Source organism: Notolepis coatsorum (assembly GCF_963971535.1).
Source record: "Notolepis coatsorum genome assembly, chromosome: 17".
In the NCBI taxonomy this organism is placed as follows: Eukaryota; Metazoa; Chordata; class Actinopteri; order Aulopiformes; family Paralepididae; genus Notolepis; species Notolepis coatsorum.
The window spans coordinates 69,368,078-69,380,577 of NC_140181.1; the positions used below are offsets into that span (position 1 = coordinate 69,368,078).

At 42.5% G+C, this 12,500-nt stretch overlaps 1 protein-coding gene across 1 annotated transcript in view; it reads right to left on the reverse strand.

The window, feature by feature from the left end:
- cacnb3b (calcium channel, voltage-dependent, beta 3b) overlaps positions 1–12,500 on the reverse strand; it is a gene marked incomplete at its 5' end in the record, with an annotated part of 43,238 nt that overhangs the window by 14,612 nt on the left and 16,126 nt on the right. The window contains 4 exons of the mRNA XM_084333175.1: positions 254–334; positions 667–686; positions 7,302–7,354; positions 7,744–7,865. Of these exons, the coding sequence (XP_084189301.1) occupies positions 254–334; positions 667–686; positions 7,302–7,354; positions 7,744–7,865 (276 nt within the window). The remainder of the gene's footprint in view (positions 1–253; positions 335–666; positions 687–7,301; positions 7,355–7,743; positions 7,866–12,500) is intronic.

Genomic DNA, 12,500 nt, shown 5'->3' on the forward strand with positions numbered 1-12,500 from the left:
ACCAGAGCATGGCTAGCTACTAGTTTCCACAAAAAGTAGGGGTGTGTGTATCGTGTATTGTATATTGTATATCAGTGTATCATGATACTTGAGTCAATGATATTAAATCGATACGTGATGGTATCGTATTCTTTTTCTGGATCGCGATATCTATCATAATTACTAAATTCTTGCCAATACACAGCCCTAATTTAAGTATCTTAAACCCTAATGTGAAAAACTGATTTCAAATCAGTTCTCATGGCTGTCTCACCTCGTAGCCTTTCAGGGAGGGACCCACCAGTACCACGGGTCGCATGGATGGAACCACGTCATAGGGTGGAACATGTTCTGTCTGTAAAGAACAAATTACATACAGGATTTAAAAAGGGACATACATTATCATTAGGTGATGATTTGCTTGGCTGATCACATTGTAAGCAAATTTTGACTTAGAATTTTGGATTCGAATTTTGGAGTTGAATTTAGAATTATAATTTAGAATTTGAATCAGAATTATAATTTAGAATTATAATTATCATTTTGAATTTTGCATTACAACTTTTTATTATAATTTTTTATTGAGAGGTTCACAATGTAATGCAATAAGAACAAATTATAAGGTAATTTATAGGGTGTCATAATCTCATACTGTACACAGCAGGGGGAGCACCATAAGAAACATACCTGTTTCTGCTTCTGTTTGGCTTTCAGAAACAAGAAAACAAACATTTAGCAAGAAGGCAGAAGCTAACAAGAAAGCTGTGATGTTTAGATAATGTCTCGATTGATGGGGACAAATGATTAGATAAGTACCTTCAGAAATTATTAGTACAGATTACATGCATGCCAGGCTGGGTTAAGGTAAAGGCCTGTTCACACTGTGGCTCTTGAAGAACAGACACTGTAGTCATTAGACTTCTATAAGAGCACTAATCTATAATCAGACTGGTCAGCTAACGTGACTTAAAGGGCTTATAAAAATACTAAATACCTTATTCCTATGGTCAGAAATAGTCCAATAAATATGTATGGAAAAATAAACAGAAACCAGAAAACTAAGACATGAACATATGATATGTAATAGGAGTAATACACATATTACCAGGAGTAATACACACATTACCAGGAGGATTCTACAATCAGCACACACACAGTAAACTATATTAACATGTTTCATTACTCTACAATCAGCACACACCAGTGGCGGACTGGCCATCGGGACGTTCGGGACGAATCCCGATGGGCCGGGACCAAAGTGGGCTGGTCCAAAAAAAAAAAAAAAAAAAAAAATTATATATATTTTTTTTTTTTTTTTTTTTTTTACTTTTTTACTCTTTTTTTTTTTTGGGCCAGTGTGTGGGCCAGTGTGTGGGCCACTAATGTGGGCCGATGTGTGGGCCAGTGTGTGGGCCAGTGTGTGGGCCAGTGTGTGAGTCGGTGTGTGGGCCACTAATGTGGGCCAGTGTGTGGGCCGGTGTGTGGGCCAGTGTGTGAGTCGGTGTGTGGGCCACTAATGTGGGCCAGTGTGTGGGCCAGTGTGTGGGCCGGTGTGTGGGCCGGTGTGTGGGCCAGTGTGTGGGCCAGTGTGTGGGCCACTAATGTGGGCCGGTGTGTGGGCCGGTGTAGTGTGTGGGCCGGTGTAGTGTGTGGGCCAGTGTGTGGGCCATATGTGGGCCGGTGTGTGGGCCATTATGTGGGCCGGTGTGTGGGCCAGTGTGTGGGCCGGCAATAAAACAATAAACAAGTTGCATAAACTAAATCAGATTAAAAATGATCACAGTTCTGGTTTGCCTTAAGATGCAGTTTAAGATGGGTCTTGAACATGGAGTATGTAGGGCACTCTCTAATCACAACTGGAAGGCTATTCCAGTAGTTACCACTTTTAACAGAGAACACAGTTTTTGCAATGGTAGTATACCGAAAAGGCACCTTACAGTCCCCTCTACTGATGGCCCTGGTGGTAATGCCAGTGTCTGCTTTCTGTTGGATGAACTCATTCAATGGGGGAGGGGCAAGTCCATGCAGAACCTTGTACATGAAGCAAGTATATTTGAAAACTTGGAAATTCTCGAAACTTAGCATGTTATGTTTTTCTAAAACATTACAGTGATGAAATTAAATTGGTTTCCTATCAAATACTTTTATGGCTTTTTTGTAGAGTAATTCTATTGGTGTAAGAGTAGTGACATATGAAAGAGACCAGTTGATAAAACAGTACTCGATGTGTGATAAAATCATTAAATGCAGAAACATCCTTGCAGCATTAACTGGCAGGCAGGGCCTGATCTGCCTGAAGTTTTCGATGTTAAACTTGACTGTTTGTCACTTTCTTCACATGACTTTTTGAAGGTCAATGTAGAGTCCAATGTGACCCCAAGATACTTGAATTAATGTACAATGTCCAGCTCCGCCTCTCCCAGAAACACATTAGAGTGAGTGACCTCTACTGGTGACTTTGTGAACATCATACACACTGTTTTCTTGGTGTTAAGTGAAAGACATGCTTTTGTTAGCCAGTCTTGAATGAGACATGAGACATCAGTGAATGCGATTCACGTTTCCTCCCAACCGCGAGTAGGCCTAGAAGCGCAGAAATGGAGAATGCAAAAAAAGAAAGGGTGGAGCTGAAAAAGCTAGAATTAAAAAACTAAAATTGCTAGTAAAAGACGCAGAACAATGTTCTAAAATTACAGACATGTTTACCCGCTGCTGCTGCTAATGATGATGAAGTTCAAGTGGAAGGAACCAACAGTAACATGACAGGTGCATGCAGTAGCCTAGTGCATATTCTACTGTTGGTGTCTGCCGGTTCATGAGGGCTAGCTAGCCTATACTAGCTCTTGCAGTGATTTCAGTCATTCTATTACAAGACAATGTGCTTTCCGTATTCCTGATTCCTTACAGCACGTGGACGTAAATAGTTGTGACTCGTGACGTTTTTTCTCTGACTAAAAGTTTAGTTAGCAATGTTAGGACTAGTGCCCACCACAGCATCAGAAGCTAAAGTGCTAACCTAGAGAGCCAATCAGAACCTAGGACGGGCTGCAAATTAATCGGCTACTAATATTATAATAGTAAATACTAAAATATCATGTTGATATAATATTGGTAATCTAATTGATTGAATTGATTAGTTGCCATTTTACATGCTTAAATAAGATGTACCTTAGAATTCCCAACTGTTAGCCATGTTCTCGATCTGTATATGATTAGTCTCATCTACATGTTTGTAAATAACCACAGCTAACTAGCTTAAGCTAACAACTAGGTCAACTACTACCCCGTAGTTAAATATATGTGATTGCATATAACAGCTAACTGCTACAGCTAAGTTGGTAGTTAGCCTATTCCATTAATGTTGAATGTATTTATGAAGGTTGTTGATGGTGGTTGGCGCTGATTAGCAGACATGATTCCGTCAGTCTGCCACAGGGCAGCTGTGTTTGCTGATGCTGCTCACAACCACCAGTAGTGTATGACTGTGTGAGTGTGAATGGTTTCTGTGAAGCGCTTTGTGGAACAATGCTGATATACGGTTAAGAATGAGTAATTCGCTTTTGGTTTTTAAGAAAAATTTGTAAAGCTATTTTTGAAAACTACAGGGGTGAATAATACTGTTTTCTTTTGCTATTTTCTTTTAGAATACTGTTTTGGAGTCTTAATTTTCTTTAATTTTTGTTTTTTTTTATCCACTTTTTCTCCCATTTTCTACATTTTCTCCCATCCCAATTTCGTATCATCCAATTCAACCCTCCCCTGTCACGAACGCTGTTTCTTGCCTCCCACAAGCCGGCTGCAATGTGGACTAAGTCATACATAGCACAAGTCCCCTCCGGTACTTGAGGTAACAGCAGTCGCATCTTTTCACCTGCGCAGCTCGATCTCTCAGTGGCGAGGAGTAACGCGTGGGAGGCTCACGCTGCCCCCGACACTTCCTGATTCTACTGCGCAGGCACACCAACCGACCTGTAGGAGTCGCTGTCCACAATGCCCAATCCCCACCCATCAGTTTCCCACCCCCTAATACGGCCAATGTGTATTAGTATGAACGACCAGCTAAACTGAAAGCAATGTGGAGCGCTGGGCTCGAACAGGCGAGCCCAGCGTCTCCAGTATTTGTGGCGAGCGCCTTGCCCACTACGCCACGTAGCCGCCAATTTTTTCAATTTTTGTTAAGAATATAGGACAGGCATATAAGCATTATGCTTCAGTCTGTACCTTTTCAGTCACTGTAAAATCAAATATTGTTAAATGATGGGGTATATTGTATTGTGTGAGATGATAACTGAATAAACTACTACTACTACTACTACTACTACTACTACTACTACTACTACTACTACTACTACTACTACTACTACTACTACTTTGGGTGTTTTCAAAAGGCTGAAAAACGCTGTATGAATTCAAGCCATTATTATTGATTGCTGATGTTCTTCTTATGCAGTTGACTCTGAGGAAAGAGAGAGCGCCCAATCCAGCACAGCTGACCCTGAGGGGAGAGAGAGCGCCCAGTCCAGCACAGCTGACCCTGAGGGGAGAGAGAGAGCCCAGTCCAGACAGACAGACAGACAGACAGACACACAGAGAGAGCGACAGAGAGAGAGTGACACAGAGAGAGAGAGACACACAGAGAGAGGGAGAGACAGAGAGAGAGAGACACACACACACAGAGAGACACATACATAGAGAGAGAGAGAGAGAGAGAGAGAGAGAGAGAGAGAGAGAGAGAGAGAGAGAGAGAGAGAGAGAGAGAGAGAGAGAGAGAGAGAGAGAGAGAGAGAGAGAGAGAGAGAGAGAGAGAGAGAGAGAGAGAGAGAGAGAGAGAGAAAACAGGCTCTTGGAATGGGTGTCTGGGAGGAAGTGGGGGGTCTTTCAATGTTGATTAAACGGCAAGCAACTAATGTCATGAGTGCCAAATTAAAGGACAATAAATCCAATCTAACTGAAATTGTGTAGCACAGACCTTTCTATTAGGGATGCTCGATATTGGCTTTTTTACCGATACCGATATACCGATATTGTCCAACTCTTAATTTCCGATACCGATATCAACCGATACCGATATATGCAGGGTTTCCCGCCCCAAGAAATGGAATAATTTCAGGTAATTAACATTACATATCTCTTGTTGTGGAATTAACACAACATTATGCATACTTTTGACAATAAATAAAATCAGAATTGGTTCTTACTTGCTTGCCTGGGTAAATAAAGGTTATAGAAATGTAAATAAAATATTATTTCTTTAAAACCGATACCGATATTTTTCGATATCACATTTTAATGCCGATATCGGCCGATAATATCGGTAGGCCGATAATATCGGACATCCCTACTTTCTATGGATCAAAACCTCAATATTATTATGGTGTAGTTAATACTTCATGTATCCTTAATCCCTAGGCTAATGAGGCACTAAGATGTTAGTAAAAAAAAACATATGCCAATGACGGGAAGTAACGGTATATGTATGTGTGTGTCTGTGTGTGTGTGTGTGTGTGTGCACTGTGCATGAGTGCACATCTAGGGGCGGTGTGTAGATTTGGTCTCCCTGATGTTGACTCCTTAGCCACAGCCTTGGGTTGTTTAATACTGGACAAGTGTTTCATAACGCCCGTTGTGTGGGCCGGTTTCGGGGCCGGTGCGTGGGCCGGTGTGTGGGCTGGTGCGTCTGAATGTCCCGGGCTGAATTTGTGTCCCAGTCCGCCACTGGCACACACACACAGTAAACTATATTAACATGTTTCACTACTCTAAACTATATTAACATGTTTCACTACTCTACGATCAGCACACACAGTCAACTATATTAACATGTTTCACTACTCTACGATCAGCACACAGTAAACTATATTAACATGTTTCACTACTCTACAATCAGCACACACAGTAAACTATATTAATATGTTTCACTACTCTACAATCAGCACACACAGTAAACTATATTAATATGTTTCACTACTCTACGATCAGCACACACAGTCAACTATATTAACATGTTTCACTACTCTACGATCAGCACACACAGTAAACTATATTAATATGTTTCACTACTCTACAATCAGCACACACAGTAAACTATATTAATATGTTTCACTACTCTACAATCAGCACACACAGTAAACTATATTAATATGTTTCACTACTCTACAATCAGCACACACAGTAAACTATATTAAACTGTTTCACTGCCACAGGTGAATCCTGTACTCCCCCTAGACTAAGGAAAACTTCCCCCAATAGAAACCTCTTCTGAAAATAAATTCTTAGCCCAGAACTAAATTTTACTCCATGTCCCTTATGAGTGGCAGGCCCAGGACTGACCAGTAGATAGAGACTGGACTGACCAGTGGATAGATACTGGTCACTGGACTGACCAGTGGATAGAAACAGAGACTGGACTGACCAGGGGATAGAGACAGAGACTGGACTAACCAGTGGATAGAGACAGAGACTGGACTAACCAGTGGATAGAGACAGAGACTGGACTAACCAGTGGATAGAGACAGAGACGGGACTAACCAGTGGATAGAGACAGAGACTGGACTAACCAGTGGATAGAGACAGAGACTGGACTGACCAGTGGACAGAGACTGGACTAACCAGTGGATAGAGACAGAGACTGGACTAACCAGTGGATAGAGACAGAGACGGGACTAACCAGTGGATAGAGACAGAGACTGGACTAACCAGTGGATAGAGACAGAGACTGGACTGACCAGTGGATAGAGACAGAGACTGGACTGACCAGTGGATATAGACAGAGACTGGACTGACCAGTGGATAGATACTGGTCACTGGACTGACCAGTGGATAGAGACAGAGACTGGACTGACCAGTGGATAGATACTGGTCACTGGACTGACCAGTGGATAGAGACAGAGACTGGACTGACCAGTGGATAGACAGAGACTGGACTGACCAGTGGATATATACTGGTCACTGGACTGACCAGTGGATAGAGACAGAGACTGGACTGGCCATTGGATAGAGACAGAGACTGGACTGACCAGTGGATAGAGACTGGACTGACCAGTGGATAGAGACAGAGACTGGACTGACCAGTGGATAGAGACTGGACTGACCAGTGGATAGAGACAGAGACTGGACTGACCAGTGGATAGAGACTGGACTGACCAGTGGACAGAGACTGGACTGACCAGTGGATAGAGACAGAGACTGGACTGACCAGTGGATAGAGACTGGACTGACCAGTGGACAGAGACTGGACTGACCAGTGGATAGAGACAGAGACTGGACTGACCAGTGGATAGAGACTGGACACAGTAGGCACCCCACCACAGCTCCTTCCTTACCTGCAGATGGTGGGGTGGACCTCCAGCCGCCTGACGAAGCGTTCCCTGCTTTCCTGTGGGGTGCTCAAGGCGGATGGGTGTTGGAGGAGAGAGAGAGAGAGAGAGAGAGAGAGAGAGAGAGAGAGAGAGAGAGAGAGAGAGAGAGAGAGAGAGAGAGAGAGAGAGAGACAGTCAAATAGATGTAGAAAGATGAGACATAAATAAAGAGACATATGCAGAGACAGAGCGAGAGAGAGACAGAAAGATGGAAAGAACGAGACATAATGCAGAGACAGAAAGAGAGAAAACGAGAGACAGAAATATGGAAATCACAAATGACATGCGGAGATAGAGAAGAAAGAGATAGAGGGAGAGAGTGACTGAGATAGAGAGAGGGAAAATGGAGAGAACGAAAGAGAGAGAGAGAGAGAGAGAGCTCTCTGGGAGCTGTGTGACCTCTGACCTGGCTGCTTGTTTCTGCTCCTGTTTGATCCTCATGGCCTCTAGTTTGACAGGGCTGGGTATGAAGGTGATGTCAGCCCCTTCCTTCACCAGCCTCCCAATCCACCAGTCATTGTTGAACTTCTGCACAGAGGAGAGTGAGAGGCAGTCGTTATAGAGAGACAGTCATTATAGAAAGGCAGTCATTATACAGAGGCAGTCATTATAGAGGCAGTTAGAGAGGCAGTCATTATAGAGGCAGTCATTGTAGAGAGGCAGTCATTGTAGAGAGGCAGTCATTATAGAGAGGCAGTCATTAAAGTAAATCATAGTTTCTAGTAGTTTGTACTCGACAAGACAATCAGGTAAAGAAAAACGTAGTGGAATGTGTCCATAAACAGACTCTGTGCTGTTCTCTGCTTGGCACCATGCGCTGCCATTCGGCTCGGCCTGCACCCGTTAACACATCGAGTGCCGCGCCCCTTCCGGGAAGTGACCTGGCCTTGCCGTCCATTAACCCCACGTAAACGTAGTTGTAGTTTGTAGAGCTAAACCTATATTTTATATTATAGCTATGGGTCTAATAACGCCGTCGATTGTCAGTGAGTTGCTTCCAGTCAACGTGCAAAAAACAGATACTTTTTTCATGTGTACATTTCCGTTTTATACCGTTTTGAATATGAATATAGTTTGGGTGCTTCTGTGTAATTCCAGGAAAAAGACACGAAAACAGCGTTTTTGTGTAATTCAATAAACACGTTGTCATTTTTCACCTGATTTTCGCATTATTATCCTTCCTCGTGCATACATGAAATGTGCCCTGGAGCGCTGCACTCCCCCCCTCCCCTCCTGCACCCAACGGCACACAGCCACACACATAAAACACAGATAGCTTCAATCGCGGTAGAAAGAAATATCAGATCAACGCAAGCTTTTATATATAGAGTCCTTACCTGGTCTCTGATGTAATGCAAAAAAAATTATCCAATTATCTGATCGCCATTCCAGTTATCCACAGCGATCCTGTCTCCGACGTTGTTGGGCATTGCACATGAACGGGCGGGCAGGATCAGTTGTCCAAACCATCCCTACAAGCGTGTGTTTTGCCGGAGTGTTTAGGACCCGCCCCCACGCAGCAGCTCGGTAGAGAAAAGAAACGACCCTGTTTCTAATGGAGTGCAATAATGTCCGAAGGCGTTAGAAGGCGGTATAAGACTGTCTGCCAGCTCAGACACACTCAGAACAGTATGCACAAGGTGCCCCGCTGAATTATGAATGGCAATAGCGATTAAAAGAAATACTGTGAGAAAAACGTAGTTCTACGTTTCCGGCACTCAACCGTCGGGCGACAGAAACGTAGTCTACGTGAACGGCACCCAATGTGTTGAATGAATGAATGAATGAATGAAAACTTTATTTAACAGATTGCAGAATGGGTACAATACAGTACGGCTCAATACATACAATTGTTAAGGGGATGCAGACCTGAGAAAGACGTTTGTCTTGTTTCCATCAGGGTCCCCCATTTTCAATTCATATAGACATTTATGACATACATAACATACATGACATTTATGGCATAGGGACATATAGGTATTTCGTACTGATACATTTGTGACATAGGCGGTATTCAAATATACAGTACTGTTACCCCTAGATCCTGACAGAGTATATACATATGATGGGGAGGGGACTGTACATTAGGAGGGGGTGGGTGGGTGGGAGGGGAATATACATACGGCGGGGAGGGAATATATACATGCGGTGGGGAGGAGACTGTCTATTAGGAGGTGGTGGGGGTTTTGGGCATTTACGGTGGCCAGTTTCGAATTGCAGCCTCCCGTAGGTGCTCTTTAAGGGCGGTTTTGAATGTGGGCAGGGATTCACATTCCTTTACAGCTTTGGGTAGGGCGTTCCACATTGTTGTGGCATAATTGCGAAACGTGTTTAGTCCCTTGTTTGAGCCGAATCTGGGTTTAACATGATTTGTTGAGCTTCCTCTGGTGTAGTGGTTGTGGTATTCACTGACCTTTGGGAAGTATTTTGACATGTACATGGGCACCCCGGTCGTATAGTGTATCTTGTAGACCAGGCCCATTGCAAGTTGCTGTACTCTGTCGTCTACTCTAAGCCATCCTAGGTTGGCAAAGTGGGCAGGGGTGAGGTGGGTTCTGGGGTTCAGGTCAAGTAGTAGTCTGACCAGTTTGTTTTGTGATGTTTGTAATTTTGTTTTAAGCGCCTTTGAGGTGCTTTGGTACCATGAGGTGCACGCATAGTCATAGTACCCTTGAATGAGTGCTCCTGCCAGAGTCCTCAGGGTATTCTTGTTTACCAGAGAGGAGATCCGGTACAAGAATCTAGTTCGTTGGTTGACTTTTTTTATTACATTGGATGCCATTTTGTCACAGGAAAGATTTGCCTCTAGGATGGAACCCAGGTAGGTAATTTCGTCTTTCCTTGTGACAATATTGTCACCCACTGTAACTGAGAAGCCGTCGGTCTTGCTGAGTTTGTTATTTGAACCGAAGAGAATGGACTCTGTTTTGCCCATGTGTAATGATAGTTTGTTATCAGCGAGCCATATGCAGATTTTGCCTAGTTCCGTGGTGTTAATGTGCACCATTACAACAGCGGTAGATCATGGAAACTCAACTTTCAACAATGCTCCCAGAAATTCTCATGAACACATAGTCTGTAAGCTACACTAAAGGCCTTCATTACAGTAGGTTTTATATGCAACTTAAAACATTTGATTGATTATTTGTATGGTTTTAGCTCTTATCCTGTGGCAATCAATTGAGAAAAAAGAAATGAAGCTTCCATTTTCTAATAGTGTGCACAGGTGACAGAAACGCTGGTAGTTTTATGCTACACTTATGTTATTAAAGGTTTTATATGTGTCGTCTCTGGTCTGATCGATGATGAAGAGGGTCTGTAGGAAAGATGATACTTGGTATTCTAAGTTTCAAATCAACTTTATTACAAATAGGTTCAATTTACAAAGTTAAGTCACGTTTGGCTCTGTCCTCCTTCTAATACACACAATGTCAGATCACCACAGTATCCTAATGACAGAATGGTAGCAAGAGACTCTCTCTCTAATAACAGCCCTTTTAAACTAGAATGTAACCACTCCTCTAACTATACTGATTGGTCTAATTAATAATACTTCCCTAAATCTCTGTCCACTCAGGGCTCACGTCCAGCCTCCTCTCATTTGCATCTAATTACATTTTAACCAGCTAATTTACTGAGCTAACTTACCTCTCTCCTAAACTTAGTTTCTAGCTTCCTGTCACCTTAAAAGGAAAGAGCTGTTTGCTCATCGATTATTTTCCTGTCACTGAAATAACAGATGATGCTCAACCTGAAAAAGCCAGATTGTCAGATAATACAACCTGAGACAGGATACAGAGTCTTGGGGGCTATTTCAGCCCATTTTTATGATCCCTGTCTTTTCTCTCAACATGGCCCCTCTTCTCACTGACACACACTCTCTTTATTGTATATTGTAGAAATAACATTAAAGTAACTGACATTTAACATTCTTATCACTGTATTAACTTATAATTCCTTATAAACAGATTAAAATATACCTCATGTTATTACATGTTTTATATGCTTATATGTTATTATACAGATTGTATATGTTTATGTTATTACAGGTTTCATATTCTTATATGTTATTACAGGTTTTATATCCTTCAATGTTATTACATGTTTCATATTCTTATATGTGAAAGGAACATGCCAACTTTTTGGGAAATTAGCTTATTTGAATTAGACAAGCAGATACATACGCTTTTCTTCTCTGTGCATGCATTAGGCTTAGGGAACAGCCGCACCGTTAGCCTATCTTAGCGTCATTCACTGGAAGTTGATTGATTGATTGATTGAAAACTTTATTAACAGATTGCAGAATGGGTACAATACAAACACAACACTTTACGTGGAAAGGTAAAATATGACGGGCGGCAAGTTTTGCTTATGAAACGGAGCCGTAGGGACTCGGGTGGATGCGTTTTTTAAACAAACGTAGTCCCAGAGCCCACAGTTTGGTGGTTGGCTGTCTTGTTTGGCTTTTTCAAAGCAATGAAGCGGGCATGTGTATGTCTTTTCGCAGTTTCTTAGGGACCAGCGTGTCCTGGTCTGTCCGAACGGCATAGCGGTATTTATGTGGTCGGCCGGGAGGGAGTTTACCTCTGCCGAGCGCCAGGCGAGCGGGCATATCAAGTGTCAACCAGGGCGGACCGGACGCCACAGGGGCTCCTCCCCTCCCTCCCCGCTAGGCCTGGGCGCAGTGATTTCATCACCTCAAAAGCCCTTTTTTTTTTTATATATTTTTTGCACAAATCTCTCCAATATTCAAAACATATCTTTCCACATCACAATATTATGCAACTTCCAAGATTTGCCTTTTTCTTTATTGTAAGAACATACAAAACATGTAAAAGACTCATACAAATACATTAACAACTGACATGGAAAATAAAAAAAGACTTACGAAAAAAGAAAAATACTATACTATACATTGTGCATATACATCCCTGATACACATACTGTACATGTAGACCGATCTACCTGCGAGCAGGTATGTGTTCCATATTGCATGTGAGAGAAAGCGTCTCAGACATATGTAGTTGTGCATGATAGCATGCATGCATGTGTGTCTCAGATGTATGTATGTGGGTACGTGTATCACGTAAGTATGTGTGTATGCCTCACATGCGTGTGTGTGTGCATCTTCCAGGTATGTGACTGTACTCCTATCTCTTGTGT